At 34.9% G+C, this 22,703-nt stretch overlaps 1 protein-coding gene across 1 annotated transcript; it reads right to left on the reverse strand.

Annotated features, from left to right (window-relative positions):
* Positions 1-5,260: 5,260 nt before the first annotated feature.
* Ir51b (Ionotropic receptor 51b) lies at positions 5,261-7,075 on the reverse strand. Its single transcript, XM_068291458.1, has one exon. The coding sequence runs from the start codon at positions 7,073-7,075 to the stop codon at positions 5,261-5,263; it is 1,815 nt and encodes a 604-aa protein (XP_068147559.1).
* Positions 7,076-22,703: the final 15,628 nt, after the last annotated feature.

Here is a 22,703-nt window from a genome sequence, read left to right on the forward strand (position 1 = left end):
CCGTTACCGGATACAAAGCGAAAAGGCAAAGTGAAACAATCTCTAGAAAGATAGCAACGAACTTTTAATTAAACAAAAACTCACATATAACCCACTTTATCGTTCTCTCTAATGGCCAACATATTGGCTGCCATTTTCAAATTGGCCAAGACGTATAAAAAGTGTTTGTTGTCTGAAAGCCACATCCTGACCCAAAACTAAAATAGTCTTCTTCGTTTCTTTTTCCAAATGTCAAACAAAGAACAAACAACACAAAACACACACACACACACACACACAAAAAACATCGATCAGATTCAGCCAAGCATACTATGTATATGTATATAAAGAGAATAACAATGGACAATGGCAGTAGTAGAGAGCATTTAACGAGGCTTTTAATGTTCTACCACATCCAGCATGTAGCTTATGTGGCGGCTTATGGAAGGCCAAAGCTAACCACTATATAAATTAACAATACTATTTGGCAAGAAGGACTCATTCTCTCCCTCGCCCTTGCGCATAGTGTGAAAAGGCTTAACTTTTGACATTTAAGTTGCCTTAGAAAAGAGATTTTAAGGCTTTTAGCCTTTAACTAGTGAAATCATCTGCTAAGGACATAAAACCTTCATTCTTTAACACCCAAATAATGGCAATAACACTTTATTGTCTCACTAAGGCCACGCCTCTTGGATGAACTCAAAAAAAAAAAAAAACAGCAGGAGGAAACCCATAAAGGAAACAGCTTGGGTAGAAACAACTAAACAAACTGCAGCTCATTAGCGCTTCGTAAACAAGTTGACGCCCCTCAGATTTCTGCTCATGTCATGTGGCATGCAACATTTTTGGTAAATTGTACAACATTAAATATGACATGTTTGAATAAATAATAAAAGAGCAACAATTGAACATTAAGGTATACTGTATACAAGTGTGTGTTAAGCCAAATTAAATCTGCATTTAAAATTAATGACAGACACTGTGAATGTCTCTTTTTTCACTCTCTTTTAAAAACGATTTCAACAGGGGGAAACTTTGCTTTTTAGAAACTTCTTGAGTTGACAGAATTTTATTGCCCATTTGCATAGGTTTTTGCTAAACTTTGGCCTTCTCACACATATTTATACAGTAGAATTCTGTAAGAGTAACACCAATATGCTGACAACCTGGCGTATGCGTAATATCAACATAAATTGTAATATTACCATCTCCCCGTCTTCAACTCTGAGTCTCTCTCTCTCATTCTCTCTGTCGCTGCCACTTGAATAATCTCACATGCTGTGGCAGGATGCATTAAGAACGATTTTCACACACACACAGCTTGAAAATATTTATGCAAAAGAGGACAACGATGTGGATAAAGAAGCCATCGGTTGGGAAAAGCCAACAAAAATTTACGCTTAACAAATATTGTGGCTTAAAGTGGTACTCTTATATCCTGCCACGCCCACAAAGCCCCTGTCGCTCTCTCTCTTATCGTCTCTTGCCCTATTTGCATGCCGCTTAACTTGGCATTTTAAGTTCAGTCTTCAATGTGCATAATTATTGGAAATTTTTCTTTATTTGAAAACTTTTATAATTTACAAGCAGGCAATCGATTGTAAGAGCGAAAGAAAGCGAAGTCGTTTCGAGGAGTGGGAGCAGGAGCCGGAGTACGAGAGGGAGGCACATAAAATAAGTTTTTTTGGCTTGGGGTATAGGCTGAGACAATCAAAAAAGTTTCTCCTTATTCTTCTTGCTCATCGACAGCTGTGTATTTTCCTTTATTTCTGTTTGGTCTGAATAATGAATCCATTGGAATCATTTGCCATAAGCTGAAAGCATAAATTTAAATGAAAATTGAGTGTAAAAGTGCAGTACACAACAACAACAACAACAACAAACAAGCTCAACACAGTGTAAAAAGGTAAAAAGAAAAACTGTTTATGCTCAACATGGCGTATGATTAATGCAATGACGAAGTGAACTTGCCAGCGCCAGCGTCAGTGTGCGGGCGAAGGAGCAGTCCCTGGGTAAATGAGTGAGTGTCGCCAGCATGGCGTGTAAATATAATATATGAAGAGGACACAGTGCCAACAAGACGGAGAACCAGTTACATGACGCTCACTTTACGAAGCTGCAGCATGTTTTTCAGGCAACCCTTCGGGTTAAAGACTTCAAGTGTTTTGCACTAAAACTTTGATGGCCAAACTAATAGAGCTTAATAAGATGGTTTTCATTTAAAAAGGAAAATAACATTACGTGGCTTATCTGGCACTTTAGCCAATCGATATAAGCAAAAACCGTTCCCTTCGTTGGTTAAACCTGGCTGCTGTTGCACCTGTCGATTGTCGCACTAATTAGCTAGCTCAGGGTAGCTATAGCTAGTCCTGCTACTGACATTAGTTTACCCACAACACACCCACACACACTCTGAGAGTGGCAGAGAGCGAGAGTTTCCTTTCTGACTCTGGGTTTACCTCATTAAAAGCAGCTGATGATTGCCAACTAGAGGTAACTTGGCTCAATTTTGCTAGCAATTTGTTGGCTAATTGTTTACGTTTTTGCTTTTACTCTCCCTTGCTCGCGGACGCTCTCTCCCCCTGCTGCTTGTACCTTTGCAGGCACTTAAAACTAATTACGGTAGCAAAAAAAAAGCTTTCTTATTCCCTTTTTGTATACAAAATATATGTATTATGACATATAATAAGAGTTTAGTGCCATGTAGTTAATGTTGACAAAGGCCATGGTAAGCCATTATCATGTTTGGCTTCCTGGTGCCTTAAATTTTTATGAAGTCATCATTGGCCATTTCGGTCATACACGGCGTATGAGTAATCGCCCCCCATAGGCAACAGGAGGGCCGTGCATAAACATAAAACTGATGGATTTTCCGTGCTGCCAGGCCCAAAAAAATAATATTGATAAATATTGCACAAATAAAAAACGAAGCAAGAACACACACACACACAGGCACACATAATTTTAAGGGGTATAAAAGGGCATACATAATTCATAAAGAAAATCTATTTGTTGCTAAATATTTTACAGGGTATATGAAAATTTCATACTCTCTGATTTTAATAACCATAATTTTCTGTGTATAAATATATGTGTGAATATATTTTTTGTTTGTATTTTAAATGACTGAAATAACAAACAAACACAAAAAGTAATGACCCAATCGCAAAAGTTATGTGTTTGTTATTCATAAATCAAATGAATTAAGCTCCTAAAATTGTAATTGGTTAAATAATTCAATCAACTACGCAATTTTCTACGTTCTTCATTGAAGCTGAGTAATCAAATGTGGCTAGAAGATTGCTTCACTTTCTATTTTATATACATAGAGTAAATCACTTGGAAAATTAATTTCAAACCAATTCGCAGCATTGATTCATTTATTCACTCAGTCACTCGTTCATTCATTCATTCATTTACTCGGTTCATTCACAAAGTTTCATTTTACTTTATTTTGCATTTTCTTTTGGCGGTTTTTAGACTAACGCTCTTTTGGTTTCAATGGCCAATTAAAAGCTTAGAGCCATGCTCCTGGCCTTCCCACCAAACCGACCACGCCCCCCTCCTTCACTTGAAGGCCTAATGCAGAATAGGAGAAATGGGGAAAACAAAAAACGTTTCATAAAATATGCACAGACAGGCGGCAGTCCATGATGATGGCTCATTGTTTGCTCTGGCACTATGAGGCTTTTGGATTATGTAGAATTTTCCTGGTATTTTGTTGCTTTTAGTTTGGTATTTGTTGTTGTTGCTGCTGTGGCAGTGCCATAACGGAGATTTGATTCAAAATCTGTGGAAAAGTTTTTCTCTTCTTTTAGGGATTTCATTGGGGAAACCTTTGCAACGCATTTTCTGGTTCTCGCTCTGGTTTTTCCTTCATTATTATTTTCTTTCTTTTTTTTTTTTTTTTTTTTTTTTTGTGTGTGGGAATGTAATTTGTTTGCCAACAATTTATAATTGAATCTTGAAGTACTTAAGATATTTATTTATATTTTAATTAGATTGTTGTGTAAAAGTTTTTCAATAGATTTTTTCCATGACTTGTATAGCATTTTTTATAAATATAAATATGCACTTAAAATGCCACACACACACACACACAGAAATTTCTAATCAAAACTTTCAGGGCCGCAAATCTATGGTTGAATAAATTTTGTGGAATAATTTTTAGTTTGCTGGTAATTAAAATGCAATTCAACAAAATTATACCCACACAGAGACACATACACTTACACTCACACACACACACTTAAACGAGACACAAATGGCAGTATATGCAGTTACAATTTTAGTTATTTTTCAATATGGTTTTACAGTGTTGCCGTTCTCGCTTTTTTTCTCGTCAAATTTAGCCTTTTTTCAAAACCAAAAAACTGGCGGAAAAAGTCACGAGAAACGAAAAATTTATTTAGCTTTGTTTAACCCTTTCTCTGGTTTTTAAGACTAAACGTTTTCCAAGTTTGTGGCAGTTGGATAAATTGTGACAAGTTTGTCTTCAGAATTATAAATATTTAATTACATTAATCACAGGTTCAAATCAAAAAGCAAGCAAAGGGCTCAAACCAGCGGGTCATATGAATGATAACTTTCTGCAATGCATTACGTATATGACACTTTATTCTTTGCATTTCGTTAACAAAAACAAAAGTACTTAACTTACTTTAAATTATACTAACCTGATAAACATTTTCTAACAAACATAAGTAACTATTATTGTTTTATTTTATTTGATATAACATTACAATGTTTCAACACTGTCAGTGTAGATAATCTAGATTCTAGAATACAAATGTTTGCTTCTTCGACCTAGAAACCTATCCTATACATTCTTATATGTGTGTATATAGGCATTTTTTTGTATCAGCAACTTTGTTATTTCAATGAATTTAGGCCTTAAATCGGAATCCTTTTTAAACCAACACTAAAAATTGTTTTAAAGTATCAAAATTGGTTTTGTCTTTTAAGCCACATATTCAGCTTTTATTTGCTTTCAATTTGGTCTTGATCTAGCTTGTGGGCAAAAAAAGGCAACACTTGTGCGGGTGTTAGTGTTTGCGTGTGCATGTGTGTGTGTGTGTGTGTGTATGTATGTGGCTGCAAATTGTTCTGAGAATAGCTAAACATTCAATTTCTAAACAATTATATGTAAATTTTTGCTAGACTATGATAATAAAATAGTTCAACTATGGTTTTTACCCTAAAATTGTCAATTAATGAAGCGTCAATTAACTAAATTCAATGCGAATCAAACTTTTACGGAGAAATTTTATTCAATTTAAGTTTAGTCATGATTCTGTCGAAAGCAAACCAACCTCTCGCTTTGTAGTCGCCTTTCACATATGAAGCAGAAAATTGCCATTAGCCAACCGAAAAGTAAAACTAACCAAGCCAAACGCATAGAGTCCATGTCGAGAGCTTTAACGGGCAAATCGTTATTAATGAGGTGGACATAGCCCGCCTTCAAGGCATCATTAAAGTCCGAGATAAGCCAATGTTGGATCAAACCCATTGCCTGAATCCTCATGATGAAATACTTTAGTGGTGACTCGAAATGTGAATCCATACGCATGGGATAACCGATAACTGGAGAGCCCAGACAAGCTCCGGAAAAGCGGAAAAGGGGCTTCACGGCGTATTGTTGCTGCATTTTCAGAAACTCCCAGCGTTCCAGGGTGAAAGGATACGCATAGCTGCGATTGAAGCTAAGCAATGCAGTGACCTGTTCACTGGCATTAACACCGACTACCAGACGAGCCACATGGTCGATTAGCGGCGGTTTCACATGACGTAGCAAGGTGCTAACCTCGTATTTCTTAACTAAAATCTTTTGCTGCTTTTCCACAACTTGCTCCATATTATCGACTTGCTCATCCACCAGCAATGTGGTAAGAAAACTGCCCAGTTCATTGCCATACCAATTGGTGATAATGAAGCCCAAAAGAGCCAATTGCATAATCACGAAGAAGTAACGCCAAGAAGGTCGATAGACTCGCGTTGAATTGCCTATGAAAAGCAAATGGCATAGACTCTGCAGAAAGCTCTGACTGATGCTTCTCCGACCACTAAAACCAAAGAGTATGCCACTTATGTAAATGAGGGCAACCAGAAGCAATAGCCAACTGTGCCAATGAAAAGGCCTGTATAGGTACATATAGCGTGGAATCTCGTTCCTCACCGGCACAATCAAACAATTGGCGGTTATAAGAAGGGGATAACTACTATCGCCCATTTCCCAATCGAAGTAGGCGTGCACAGAGATTTCCACCTCCTTCTTTTCAATCAACTGCAGGATCCAAGACATATTCACACTGCTGGTCGGAGAATGATCCCGTTCGGAATTCGTGACATGCAAAGTGGCATTATGTTGCCGTAGAAACTCCACGAATAGGCGATAGGCAAATCCTCGAATATAACGTTCATTCGTCTGACGATCCCGCACAAAAAACACACGCGGCAAATCATTTTCTACAGGCGTGGATACTGTGTACCCTTGATAATTTGATGATGTACCCGGAAATAGCCGCTTGTTACCCTCAAATTTAATCTCAAAGTAGTTAACCTTTGGATATGGTGTATATCCGTAGATTTTCTCCTTATGCACAACCAGGACATTGAGAAATTGAAAGTGCCATATCTTTTGAAATATGGTCAAGAGTGCCTTATATGATCCACTTCGTTCTGCTGGCAGGGATACAATGAGGCGACTGCGGCGCAAGTGCCACATACGTTTGTCCAGATGATACCAAATCAACTCCTCGCTGCTGCGACAGAAGAGCAAAGTCAAAACAGATGTGTTTGATACCTGATAGGCCAGCAAATCCGTCTCTTTGGGTGGCTGGGACGTAGTGAACAGATATGTGGCCACTTCCAAGTCCAATTGAAGCCAGCGAATCAAGTCTTCCAGTTCATCCTGATTGACATGACGCCCCCTAAATATGGGAGTATTAGTCCAAGCTTCCTGACCCTCAGCAAGCACCTTTAGTATTGAGCGCATGTAACTCATATTGTGTGTGGAGGCCGATATTTCCGACCTCGACCAGGGGTGGATGCAAATCCCATACAGCAAGAGACGAGCAAACATTGTTGGACTGGTCATGGCTCTACATCGATGACTATTCACTCGGCGGTTGGGTGTGAAATGCTTTTTATATAGCTTGGAAATTTAATTGATTTAATTCAATCCAATTGAAAATGATTGCTCTTATCTAAGAACCAATATCGGGCTAATGTGTGGAAGAAACTAAAGCAATTATTGGCAAAGCGTCACTTGATGCCACAAACATGGTGGAAATGGAAGACTATTACTTAGAGTGTGCAGTTAATGATTTGTCTTAATTAGATTAACTAAGGTCATTGTACTTATGGTAACTTAATCGAAGTTCACTGCAAAGCTATTTATTTTTATGTTTAGAAGCCCTTTTTAGGATTCATAAAAACGACATCCAAAAATTTCAAAAACCTCTCTAGACGATAAACAATTTACATATTTTTCCTTTATATTATTAACTGAGTAACGAATTGTCTTTGTTTTTATTTAAAATACTTTTTTATTGTGATCTTCTCTCGTTTTAGGAATGCTTTCTCTAGTTTCAGAATCTCTGTCTGCTTTTTACTCATCTTATTTATAATAGATTTATACATAAAATTGTTGTTGGATTATGGCTTGATCTATGCAGAAACAAATTAAGGCAAATGTGTTGAAAATAACGGTACATAGAAGAGAAATAAATTCTCTAAATCGACCCATTAACTTGAAATAAAACATTTATATAAATAATTTAAATATTGATGTCAGGTATTCGAGCTCCTAGTTTTGATTACCCCTTATAAACTGACAATTTGACTTTTTGTGGGCACTTTCCACTGTAGGGCAATTAATTAATAACATTAAATGTAATTTGCATTGACATAATAAATTGAAATTGGCTAAATCACTTGTCGGCTTTAACAATATCTGGTCATCGCCTATGCATTCAATTAAGTTGTCGAATTTGGTTTAATGAACGAAATGAATTAATTAAGGATTAGGCTTTCGGTTGAATACAACTGAAAGAGAATGTGCATATTGATGTTGTTCGTGTCGTGTCATCTATTAAGCCTTCACATTGAGTAAACTGTTATTGTTCTATTGTCGTATTGACCCTGGGAGAATGCGTATGCGAATGGGCTTACATGGGGAGTAGTAGCAAGGAGCAAGGACAATTGGCATTATCTGCGTATTTGCAGTTAATTTGCTTCGGGTGAGAGTGTCTTTGTTTGTTTTGCTTTGCCTGCAGTTATTTAAATTATTTAATTGTTGTTGTTGTTGCTTCTTGTTGTCTACCCGCAGCATATTTACAGACATTTGTGTGTTTATTTTTGGCTCAAAACAAAAACAGAGACAAGGACAAAGCGAAAGTCAAGAGTTGGCAGAAAAAAAAAGCATTTTGCCTTTTCCCTTTTTTTTATGTACCACAATTTGTTGTTCATATCTCGTCAGGTTTATGGCTTTTTCACCCTATACAACCTCCCCCCTCTCTCTCTCTCTCTCTCTGTTTGTATCCTTGTAAAATGCATATGAAGGACATAAAGATATGGAGAATGGTTTAAAAAGGGAATAAAAGACAGATCAGAAAATTGCATTTCATACAAATTTCTCGTGCCCTTCTCCCACTCTACACACTCACATTTATGTAGGTTTATTTACTCGTGTGTCTGTGTGTGTGTGTGTGTGTGTAGAGTTTGTTAACTTGGCCCAATTGCCAGCCTATTATGTCTGGACAAGTTGATAAACTCCTTGACAAACTTGTTTGGCTCACAACTTTTTTTGTTGCTGTTGTTGTTTGTTCTAGGTTGGTTTGGCTCTATATGAGGCTCGATTGTGGGTTGCTGCGGCTGATGTCTATATTCTGTAGTTATTTATCACCTCTTACACTTTGGTCACGCAAACGCCCATGCTCCATGACCTGACCTCAGGGCTCAAACTTCTTCTTCTGCTTACCACCCATTCACCCCGATACCACATGTCCCATACTCTTGGCCCTTTTATTCCACTTGATTTCACTTCACTTCGCTTCGCTGTGCATGCAAAATGTTTGCCATTTGGCGGCAAAGTCAACGACAAAACGCCAAGTGCACGTGCTTATGAACAATTATTTATGCAGAAAGACACAGCAGAAGGAGAAGCAGCAGCGAAAAGGAATGAAAAATATACCAAAAAGTGTCGCATATATATGTACATGTCTATGCTAAGAACCCAATGCTAAGTGGGTCTTCCTCTTCTCTCGTTTACTTCTTTTCGAGTTATCTGTTATATACATCAATAAATAATATACTTGCTTAAATTGTTGTTTGGTTATTGTTGTTGTTTCTATCAACTTCTTCTTATAAAATTCAATATTCTACTTTCTAATTTCGTCATTTATATTTCTCACTTTTGTGTACAACTTTCTTTACAAAACTTTGTCCAGTTTCGTGACCTTTTATACCCTTAAACATTTAGGGGTTAGATTGGTCAAAGGTTTCCATTGATATCAAATGTCCTTCCGTTTAAGTTTCTATATACATCTAAGCTAATAATCAGACTAGAAGTGATTGATAAAGGCGACGACATTTGCTGTCAATGGTTTGTTAAATCCTTGTAAGGAATCATTTTTACATAATAGCGTCACTCTGCATTCACTTTTATAGAGTATATTTGTAAATGAATATGCACAAAGGGTATACAAACTTCGTGACAATAAAAGTAACTAAAGTTATCTCTTTTTTTTCATTCCAATTGCAATTTAACACACAATACAACACAAAAATTACATTAAGGGGTGTCTGCGGCCTGACACCTACCATACCTACACCTACAAATACACATACATACAAACATGTATATGTATGTACGTACAGTCAGCAGCCAACATCCTTGATGTCCTGTTTCTGACACAAAAGCACATTCAACTTGACAGGACCGAGGCTTAGGCAGATGCAAAAGGCAGAAACAGAAACCTCATCACCATAAAACTTCAAACTTTTTGACAAAAAAAAAAAAAAACAAACTTTTTTCCTTGTCTGAATTCCGCATTTATTTTGTATATTTCTCGCATTTTTTTCTGACTTTTTTTTCTTTTTTTTTTTTTTTTTGCTGTATATAATATTTAAATAATAAATGAATATTTGTCAGTTGGAGGAAGGTCAACCATTTGGAAAGTAGCTGACAAGTGAGAAGAGAGTCAGCAGGCATGGAGTGCATGGGAGGGGGACAGGGGGCAATGGTAGATTGAAGAATAAATCACTTTAATGTCTCAGTTGCAGCTCATTATTGCTGTTGTTGGTGTAGTTGTTGTTGTTGTTGTTGATCTACTTTGTCTGGCAGCATTTTTCATGGGATGTTGCGGCTTCCGTTTCCTTTGTTTTTTTTGTTTTTGTTGTGTTTTCTTTTTTTGCAACTATCCTCGGGACATATTGTTGACATTATTGTTCTTGTTGCTCTCTCTTGTTGCTAATGTTGTCGTCGTTGTTGTTGTTGTTGCTGTTGTGTGTTTTTTCCTCTTGTCAGTGAGTCCGTCGCGTGCAAATGTAATTGGTTTAGCTTGCAGTTTAACTTTTGCTACTGCACTTGAAAGTAATGAAATTTCATGGCATTCGACTCTTATGACATTACGTATACGTAACGTAATTCCTGCTACTCTACAGCTGCGGCTGTTGTTTGTCGCTTGTCGTTGTCGTCGTCGTCGTCGTCGTTGTGGCCCTTCATGTCGTATACGTAATGTGTTTTATTTATGGGTAACCAAGCTGACGCTTATAATGGTCCTGCTCCTCTATTGGTCTAGATGTAGAGATGCCACACCATCAATCCATATCCTCGGTATATATCAATGTAATTGCGTTCACTTGGTCTTTGACTACAGAACGAAAGAACTTAATTAATTGTTATTCCATTGAATTTCAATTAAAGGCCATTTTTCACTCGGCCACTTCGTAAATTAGCCAAAAGCCACAAAATACTTGCCGAGAGGAAAGCGTTACACATGCATCTGTGAATCGTATTGTGAAATTGTTATTGTCATACCTTTGTTTGCTGCTATTTTATCATTAATTATCACAGCATGAATCATTTAAAATGCATTTTAAGCCTCTCAATAGTTAATTAATCACACACAGAAACGTGTGGCTAAAGAAAATCCTCTTTCCCGACGACAGTTTATTGAACGGCAAACAGTGAGAGATTTTATATTGAAATGTCCGTGTGGCAGACTTTCTTTCTTAAAATTAAGCTCGATGCACATCAATTTGTTAAATATATTTTTCAATTATTGTTGAATCCTTTCCGATCAAAAAGCATTAACATTTTTTTATGGATTTCAAATTGTTTATCTTATGAAATTGCTTTTAAGCCAACTGAGCTTTTATGGGCAATCAATTAATAGACTTTCTAACTCGCCGTACTTTCTTCCCTCTGATAAATAAAGGGAAAGAGAGAACTTTTAGGAAATCTGATGATATTACGGTTGTGATTAAGCTAAAGTGAATGGAAGAGTCAACTAAAAAACTCAGAGTACGAGCAAAGTAATAGCCGATTTTCCGAATCACTAAAAGTTGAAAAGAACCTTTTCAAATTCCTATTAAATGTTTGTCTAACCGTTAAACTTGTTATTGTTTAATATTAGACCACTTGTTTTATTCTTCCACCCACGACTAAACAACATAAATTAGCTGATGTAATGTGTTTTTGTTTTTTTTTCCTGTCTTTTGTGTTTTTGGCTGCCTGGAAAACGCTAAATGCCTCTCCTGGGCCACTTCAAGCGGTATTAATGTGCTACTTGTTGATCTGCGGCCAAGGATATAAAAGTAAATAAGCAGCCGAGCATAAATATAGTGACACTTAAAGAGGAGCCAATAAACATTAAAGTAAATGGCCTCAAAATGAAACAGAAAAAACAAGCGAAAAAAGAAGCCGAGAGGAGAGAGAATAAAACGTTGCCAAGACATGTCATTGAAATTGTGCGGAAGCGCAAATTGTTTTTAGCAAACTGCGAAGGACACCCAAATTGTATCCTGTCTCCATAATTTCAGCAGCTGTCAATTGTAAGCCAATATATATGACTTTGCCAGCTATATAATCGCCATCAGCCGATAAATTTGCCATAAGCCAGTGAACGAAGGAAGAGAATGTTTTGTTGTTGTGCGTCTTAAAAATGCGTCAGCTGCAAGGAAAGCTCCTCCCAAAAAAATCAAAACGAAATAAAAGATGCACCAAAAAGACAGACAGAAACTCGACTACAAATTGAATTGTCAAACACAAGTGCAGCTCTCCAGCTGAACCCCCATAGTTTGGCAACAAAGAGAAAGAGTGAGAGATTCGAACAAAGGCTGGAACAAAACTGACAGCTAATTGTGCGCTCAAGTGCCTAAAGAAGGACATGGAATGCCTTCTGCCTGCCAGCAATTGAAATTAAATCACCAGAAAGGGAGACTTCCATAAACTTATGTACCTCCCCCAGTCGTACCCAAAGAAACAAAAATCAATTCGATGCAGGCCGCCATTGCATTGCCATTGCAGATATAAATCTGCATTTAGTTCGCCTCCTGCAACCGAGTAACCTGTACACACTCCAAATCTTTGCCAACAAATCAATGCCAAAAATGGGAATTGTGTCAAAAGTTTGCTTTGAATTTCATTTGAATTTGCATCTTCTTGCGGAAATTTGTCTCTATTTGCCTTGGAACTTTTACTGCACAGACTTATGAAATGTTATTTCAATAGACTAAATTGCCAAAAAAAAAAAGGAATGTACATATATATGAAAGGTAGAATAAACTTTTGGCCAAACTAACCACCTAGCCAATTAGTGGAAAAGTTAAGCTTGGCCATGCCAAACAGTCTAGTATCTGCAAGCTCTAATCAAACTCGTAAATAATTACATTTACATAAGATTTAATTTCTTAACTTTTAAGTAGTTTAAAAGTTTAAAAAAAAAAAAAAAGGGAAATTGAACATTGATATGAAATCGACTTAAGGTGGGGCGGCCTAGAACTACCCAAGTTGGGTAACATTAGGATAAATTTCCATAACTTGATAGGTCATTTTATTGTGTTTTTTAGGGAGTACTGATTCAGAATAAGAATATTAGTATATTTTAAAGTCCGATAAACACGATGCAGGCTAATTAATTGCTGTTTTGTTATCCTTATTGGTTATCTTCGTTTCCTGTCATTTTGATGCTTTACTTAAATTTATTAAAGACTGTAAAGCAAAAAAAATAGAAAAAATAATAAAAATCTCAGCTGCAGCCGAAGGAATTTCATTTATTTGTACAATATAACTAATTATGGGGAATAAGTTTCCTTTTACCCTTTAAAAGGCTTAAACCCATTTGATTTAGTACCTAGTCCAGAGTAATTTCTACATGTTGAAGTTTAGTGTTCCTTGGTGTTATAACTTTATTCTACAATTTTTGCACAATTTTTAAAGTTAAGCTTTCAGCAGCTCATAAACACTTTTTTTCATCTAAGCAACTTTCTCTGACACTGTCTGTGTGTTGGTGTGTTGCTGTGTGTGTGAGTGGTATGCTAGACAAGGAGCGGAAGACTCTAGCTTTTGATCATAAGTTTCCACTTTAAATGCTATTTTTAATGCAAAAGTTTATGGTTGCAGTTATTGTTGTTGTTGCTGTTGCCATTTCAATTTTAAAGTTTTACGCATAAATTTTACGAAAAGCTAACGACAAAATAACAAGAACAACAAAGTTTCATTGGATTTTACGTTTACGTTTACGTTTCCGTTTCCTTTTTCGTTTCTATTAAATTTATACAATTTAGTTTCCTTTATTTTTGCATTTTGCGATTTGAACTCAAACATCCTGAGAAGGGTCTCAGGGGACACAGGAATCGAGTTTAAAATCATATTTATTTTACGTCCAAACTCAATAAAAAGCCTCAACATTTTATTGGCGTAAAATGAATATGATTTTAGTTTCCTTATGATTTTGCTGCAAGGTTTCTTCAATTTTTGCCTTTAACTAAGGACAAGACCAACCTTACGCTCCTGCGCGATTTTTATACCCTCCCAAAATAGTTATAAAACAATCTTGGGAATTTGGTTACCTTTTTGTCGCAAAACAACTCAATGCCTGATATTTTGGTTCGTTTTGTTAAGTCCTTATTAGAAAAGATATTTGTTAACTAGTCAGACTTCGTTTGTAAGACTGCAGTATGTCCTTGTTTTAAAAGTTTTATTATTATTATTATTATAAGTATATATAGTTGTAAACTATCAACCTATTTAAATTTTACAAGCACTGGCTTAGACGAACACTACATTCGTGCACTAGCCTGGGAAAGGAACCTGGTTCCTTGTTGTTATTTTAAAAGTTATAAAGGGAAAGGTTATATCAAAAAAAGGCATAGAGAAAAGAGGAAAATCGGTTCACGTAGACTGAATCAGACGGAAAAACAATATCTTTATATATAGCAACTTCTATAGTTTTGGACTAACAGTTTTTCTTTTTACTTCAATAAAGCTGAAAAACAGAGTGATTTAAGAGTTACATAAAGTAATATCCTATAATATCCTAAATTACCCAAAAAACAATTTTGATTCAACATATAATAACGTAAATCGTCATTGCTTCTCATGTCGCACTATTTAACTCCTTTAGCCCTAACCTTAACCCCTGTAAACATCTCGATTTTCTAAAAGGTTATACAAGAATCTCACTGCCGACCATCACCATCTCTTTGGGGGATGGTGCATACAGTTTTGCCATCCATTTCACCATCCTGTTCCTATCTCAGGCGGTTCAAAAAAAAAATTAGAAATAACCTTCCTCGCTGCAGACTGTTGGGCAGTCTGCCTGTAGCAGCTGTGAAATCAGCTGTTGAGAGATGGTGGATGATGCCATGGGATATCATTGTTTCATATCCACCGTTAATCCCAACTGTTCCCCGCGATGTATCGTGTGGGAATCGAGCCTTATGCAACATCCTCCAAACAGATGGTGTATGGTCGTCAGTGGGAATCGGTTATAAGGTAAACCAATTTTTATTAGTGTGACCTTGTGATTAGTTTTCATCGTGTTCTTGGCTACAAAACATAAAAAAAAAAATAACGAAAGAGCAGTAAATACTTTTATTTTGAATGTAAAACTAATGTTTATTTCATTATCTGTGTGCCACAATCAATATCATCGAGAAGATGAAGATTATCATAATATTAGTGACAATAATAACAATCCAAGCGGAGATGAAAACTCCGGCTTCATCAATTGCCATCGAGGATTCGTTGTTAACGAGTGTTTTTCAGTATATTGAAATGTGCGAAAAAACATTTTTTGTGGAAGAAAATAAAAATTTAACTCTATTTCTGGGTATAACTGGAGCCGGTAAATCGACATCAATTAAACTTTTAGTTGATAAAAATTTAAAGACAAAACGTACTGGACCCGGCAAATATATTTTTTCCGATAATAATCAGAAAATTGGTGAACTAACTGGCAAATCGAAAACTTCATTGCCCGAAATAATTGAAGATCGCGTTAATGGGCTGACATACGTTGATAATCCCGGCTTCGAAGATACAAGAGGTGTGTTGTCCGATATCGGAACTACATACTTCATAGACAAGCTGCTGAAAAAGTCACATTCGATTAATTTTGTATTCGTCGTGAATGCATGGTCTGTGGAAACTAATGCAGGACAACGAAACGAATTCCATAATTTTTTAATGCAAATAACCAGATTAATGAAAAATCCCGAAAAGTATCGGAATGCAATCACGTTACTCGTATCAAAAGTTGACAACATCCGAGAAGAAGGAGAATTGATTCCGGATTCCCAAATTGTTCAGGAAGTTGCGAAATTTTTAAATCAAACTCTAATCGAACTGCACGAGAAAAATGATGAGCGCGACCGAGGAATAATTATGATCGTTGAAAATTTATTGGCAAATGCAACTGATACAATCGCAATATTTCGAAAACCAGAAAGGATTGGGGAAGTGAAAAATATGCCAATGTTCGTAGCTGAAGCCCAACGATTGACTGCAATGATTAAAAACATGCCTTTAATCGAAACAAATGAAACAGATTTTTTCTACACACTATCGGATAAATCGGAAAATCTTGTTCGCAATAACATTGGCATTATAGACATTGATATAATTGAGAAAATGTTACATTTTATTAAAAAAATTAAACTGTTTTATGAAACTAACGAGAAAGGAATCTTGAAAATGCAACAATTTTATAATAACATTAATCTGGCATTGTCCACATTTAATACAACAGCAATAACCAAATCTGATGATATTGTCTCAGCCGTAGATGTTTTTATTTCAAGCGCTTTAAAATTGAACTTTAATGTTGTTAATTTAAACAAAATTGTAAGTTATTTAAAACTTAATACTTTTCTGAAAAAGTTAATCAACGATAATTACACCGTCTCATCGATGCAAACGAGAATAAAAAATGAAATGGATGATTTTCTAAAATATTTGTTTGAAACGGAAATATGGTATAAATTTTTATTAGATTTATACGAATTGTTCACGAAAAAAGATGCTGATAACTGGCAAATATTAGCCAATAAAAATGTTGCGATTGATATGTCAAAAACCGAGTTTTTTAAATTTTTAGGAATTCTTCAAAATGAAACAATTTCCAAAAGATTGCAGAATATTGAACAAATACATTTTCGTAAATTACAAAGATTCATTTTGTTAAAAAAACATTTCTTAGATTATGAAATTTACAGCCAAAATATTTGTGATAATGGCAAATTCACAATAAAAGGAAACAACATTAAGATTAGTCAAGTTATTAAGTATTCTTGTTGGCACTTTTCAAATCAAATTGAAATATTTGCATTAAATGGAATATATTTTGACGTGAATATTTCGAAAGAAGGACAAGATGTCAAGATTTCTATAATTGCTCCAATCTGGAGGGTGGAAAGAAATGTTTCAATAGTTCTGAGAGGGTTAAAAGGAAAAGGACATATCCCCGGTACAGCTGTACAAGGCCGCAATGAATTTGAAAATGGAACCCCGGGACTACCAGGATTACCCGGTGAATCGGGTGGTGCATTTTTTGGTGTAGGACTTTTTATGAATACTAAACAATTAAATATTCTGTCAGTCGGAGGTAATGGCGGTCCCGGTCAAAATGGTGCTGACGGTAATTGCAATTTTGTTCTTCTTTTGTTTAAAAAAAAATATATAAACGTCATATTTATTATTTAACAGGATCGTATGGATCAAAATCAAATAAACTGACTGAAGATGAATGCCAAAAAAAACTTTTCTGGAGATGTATAAGAACAGTTAAAGTGGAAGGAATAAACGGTACGATTGGGGGAGATGGAGGGATTGGAGGAAAGCCTGGTACTTTTGGAGAAATAGATGTTGTTGGATTACTGAAAACACCAGTAATTAACATTCGTAGACAACAAGGTTTTTAACTTGGCTTTGTTTGCGTTATATACAAATAATAATTTGTTCTATTTTAAGGTTTTGTTGGAGCAAACGGTATGGGTGGAAAAGGTGGAAATGTTGCAGATAGTACAGAATATGAGTACAGATTTGATGCATTTCCCGTGGCAATTTTCCCTTTAATGGCGTGTTGTCGGTCTCTTGAGCATAGTTCACCATTTGGTAAAACAAAATTTCCAAATGGAATGGACGGTTACAACAAAAGAAACATAAAGCAACCAAAAACATTGAATTTTTCCAATAAATGCGAAGTAATTAATCGTTTTATTTCTTTTGCGACAGAATCAATATCAATATCTCCCTTAATGAGGGAACATTTAATAAATATTTCAAATAGTTTCATGGAAAGTGACAAAATTAAAACGTTATATAATGCGGAATGCTTTGTAATGGAATTTGAAAATATAGAAGAAAATTATTCTATTTTGAGAAAGGACAAAACATTATATATTTCTATGTTGGATTCCCTAAAATATAGAATTGATGGATATATCAAAACTATTGACACACTAGGGGAAAAACAAATACTGAGCTATTTGTATATAACAGTATCCAGTAAAATTTTCGCTTTTAAAAATAATGCTAACCAAAATACAGTTTTTGATTTATTGCAATTTATTCGAGTAACTAAAATGGATATAAATAATTTGAAAGAGATCAAACAAACGGAAACAATTCAAAAGTATCAATCAGAATACAATTCTTCACTATATAGGAAAATTGAATCCGCACAAAACATAATCGAAAAACACATTATTCCCGAAATAAAACTAAATGCCAAAAAAATTGAAGATAATATCTATCAACTTTTAACGGAAATTCATACCAAAAAAGATATAACGCTAGAAAATAAGCAAAAAATTCTTGACGCTCAAGCAGTTGGTCTAATATTTGCCGGTTTAAAAATTGTAGCAGGAATAGCAACAATTTTCACACCGTTTGCTGCGGCAGCATCGATCGCTTTACCATTATCAGAATCCCTTTTAGTGCCAAATTCAAATAACTTGTTACCAACCACGACTTCAGCACTAAGAGCGTCATTAGGACAAGTTTCTGAAACACAAAAAGCTGGAAAACTTTCTATTCTAACAGATTTGAATGATATAGATCGAGACGTTGGAACATATATAAAACATAATGCAAATGATCAAAATATGAAGGACATAAAAATAGGAATCGAAAATTCGAAAAGTGAAATAGAAAAATTTATCAAAAATGAGGATATAAATAATCCAGAAAGATTCAGTAAAATAAAGGCGGAACGAGATAATCTTGAAAAATTATTAGATGACAAAAAATCTATAATACAAAAAAATAAACCCCACGATGAGGCGAAAATTGATAAAAGAGTGCAATTAGTTAACAAGGCAATTAGAATTGTAAATGCAATGGATATTACTGTCAGTGCAATTAATGATTTGAGGAAAATTGCTACAGATGAAAGAATCAAGGAATGTGAAAATGATTTAGAGGTCCTGAAACAAATGGAAGTTAACGTGCACAATGTTATGTTTCCGGTACTTGAGAAAATGGAAAATTTTAGTAATTCATTGAGTGAAAACTTAGCAGGACAACATCACTTTGAACTTGATTTTAGAAAAATGAAAACTCAACAAATATTTAGAGACACAAAAGTTTTATTTCAAAAAATGACAATTGGTTTTAACATACAAAATGATCTACAACGATCAATATCTCGAATGGAAGAAGGTATGGAAATTTTAATTGATATTTACGATCGCATCGATTCGTATGCCGACAGTTTAACTCTGACTAAATACATGTCATCTCTTGCCTATAAAAACATATTCGAGTTTATTGGAAAATATGCCAATACCTTTCGAAAATTAAGAGGTTTAATTAAATCCAATTTAATTGGAGAAAGATACGAAACGGCGGTAAAATCTTATAAACAAAAATACTTTCCACATTCGTATGAAGAATTTCATAAATTGGATGTTCCCCACGAATTGCAAATAAACAATACGAATGTAAAAATAAATGAAATTGTTGAACAAATTGAAAGTCTAGAGAGTCGACTTAATCTAATGAATTCAAATCATAGAGATCAAGATAATTTTATGATAAATGACGAAAACGTGGTGTTCTATAAATGGCAGGATAATGATTTGATTCGTAAGTTGTTTAATGGTAATGAAATTTTAGTCCAAGCCGATATCGTTAAAGGTATTCAAAACTATGCTGTAAAATTTAAAAATATTGGAATACGTTTTAATTTAGACAACGAAACTATTGAAACTGAGTTTAACCAAATAATCAATAAATTTTCAGTAAATCTTAAAATGTTGGGCAACAATTACTATCGATGTGAACAAAAAATTTATTACTTTTCTATGGATAGAACTATTTCAATCAAATATTCATTTGCAAAGAACAAGATAACTAACAATCCCATTATGTATAATGATTCCTGGGAAAAAATCCATAAAAACATTCCCTTTTTAAGCCCATATACATTGTGGGCCATGCAATTGGAAGTTAGAGAAACATCCTTTGATGAAATTAAGCCATTTGCAGAAAAAGTAACTTCTTTTGAATTGTTTGGTGATTGTAAGTACTTAAATAATGACAACTATACTAAAAGGATCTGTAATGATGATCTAGACAGTTTTTATCATTCATATATCTTATAATTTCACATCAATTATCTTTAATTATGATAAAACACAAATTAAATTTTTCTGGAAAATCTCAGATAGTAATGAGCGATATTCTCTTATGCAGTCTACAGAGCTAATTATACATATATACTTTAACACAAAATCTCATTAAGTTAATTGAACAAAATACAAATTTGTAGAAACAATTGTAAATCTGTTGCCATAAAAAATATATGTATTCATTTAATGAAATGTATATGAATGTGGTTACATCTTAATACATATATATAATGAAATTAATTGAACAATTTTTCGAAACAATTGTAAGTCTCTTTGCAGTTAAGATAAATAATTCAAATAAATCAATTTTCCTTTTTATTTGAGTTTGAGAACAATTTATTTTTTTCTGATTTCGGGGCGTGGACATATTTTTAAACAGACTTTGAACAGACTTGACATACGACACAAATATATTTGGTGGCTTTAGCCCTTATGGTCTCCGATATGTAAGTGTTTTTCGGATAGTGAGACATTGTAAGATCGACTTTAGTATAGAAGCTGATCAAAAATGTATATATATAGGTACTTTTTGTTATTGGAAAAGCTTTCTCCCAGAATGTTAGCTTGAATTACTAGTTTACTATTGAAAGTGAAAAGGTGTGGTGTTGTTAAATGCCAAAACCATTCCGAAAAGAATGTCGATGAAATTATTGTTAATTTTTGAAGCTTATTAGATTTATATTGAATTGGATAAAAAATATCCCTTAACTAATAAAATTTGAAATTTTGTGCATTTATAACAAACTTGTTTTATGAACTTTAAAATTTTTAGGTCCTCGCAGACTTTTATGTGGAAATGCGCATATATTGCATTTACTGCATTATCCTTAGTCTGTAGCTTTGCTGCAACAATTTCGTAATCAGACACGGGCCCCAATTTTTGCCTTCAACACAGGACAGGACGACAATTCACCACAACGCGAACCTGGAGAGACAAACAGAGAGAGAGAGAGAGAGCGAAAGTGATTTTTGCTTGTGAAATTTTCTCTTACATTTTATTTAGCGTGGGCGTTGAAGAATGTTGCCTGAAGGTGGCCAGCAACATGTTGCCAGCCATGAAAAGTTCTCAACTAAAGTTAAGTTGTCAAAGCCTCATAAATGTTAGGCGAAGGTAAGACTTCAATTCAAATTATTTCCAGCAAAGTCATACACACACCAAAGTATGTATTTTGACTGTCCCTCCTAGGAATTGAAATTTGTACTTTTGCCTTCGTCATCTGATATGCATGAAGGCAGAGTAGGTAACATAAGTATATACATATATAGAGGAGACTAAGGTGTAGGATAAAAAGGTGAGTAATGGTCGACGAACCATAGGCAACTGATGGGCCTGAAAAGAAAGAGAAAGAGAGAGAGAGAGAACGGGACAAAAAGGTGGGTAATGGTAATGGTTTTTGGGTATTTGAATTTTATTCAGAGCTTGGCAGGTGGCCACATTCGATTGATTTATACGCACCGACACATGTCCATACTTATATACAAATATATATGTATTTATTTGGACGCTTCTGTGAGTGTGTTTGTATGGGTAGTGGGCGTCTATTCCCATCGATAGTCCAACAAAACAGAGCACACACAAAGAACACACACACAGACTCACACATGGAGAGAAAAAGAGAACCCGCAACCCAACTAGCTTCTAAAGGAGGAAAATAGCTTTGAGCTCAGTTTGCGATTCTGCCACAATGACCTGCATAGATTGGTCCGCAGGAAACTGCAAAGTTCAACAGAAAATTTATCTAGCAGCTGAGCACAATTTTGCACAAAAACACAGCCTAGATGGAATCAACAACACCCTCGAACCCAAAACTAGTTAAAAAAGTTTCACTCCTCTTATACTTTAATTTAAGTTAGTTCACTTCAAAAAATATAAGTTCAATGAGTTTTGTATTGTATTTAAACCTTATTTTAACTAGTAACTATCAAATATGGCATATACCCAGTTTTTTTGCTTTGCTTTGTTGAAAATTTAAATGTAATTACCCAATGGAACAGCGGCTGCTGTCTGTTGGTGTTCCTTAAAATATATTGGCCTTTTTTTAACATTTTTCTCTTCACCATATTGCCTGCAATTTTGCTACAACAAAACGAAGGAATAAGGAATCTGGCATAGTTGGCAGTTTCTTTTTCTGGGTGTTGTCTTGGTTTATTTTAAGGAATTTTCTTTCCTTTTGGTTGCTTTACGCAGCCTTTTGGCAAGTTAATTATGCGGCGTCTGTGAGTAACCAAATTCGTAGCATACTTTTTAGGGCCCTTTGGGGCAGGACAAATATTCAGACTTGCTTGTTAAAAATAATTCTTGTTATTTAATCTTGGCAGCGAATTTATTGACTAATGGTTTATATCGTTCTCAATATATTAGAGAATAAGTGAAAAATATTTATAAAGGGTTAAACCAAACGTGTAATGAATAAAATTTCTATAAAGTTTCCATACCACTGATTAAAGCAATTTTTCTGGATTTTCATAACGATAACATCCTGTTTCTATTAATTTGACATTTCAAATTTAGTACGTGTATCTAGTAACCGTTGACTTTCAGTTGATTTGACTTGTTTGATCAGCCCAGCATATAAGTTCAGTAT

The sequence above is a fragment of the Drosophila tropicalis genome, unplaced genomic scaffold, assembly GCF_018151085.1.
Source record: "Drosophila tropicalis isolate 14030-0801.00 unplaced genomic scaffold, ASM1815108v1 contig_593, whole genome shotgun sequence".
NCBI classification, from domain to species: Eukaryota; Metazoa; Arthropoda; class Insecta; order Diptera; family Drosophilidae; genus Drosophila; species Drosophila tropicalis.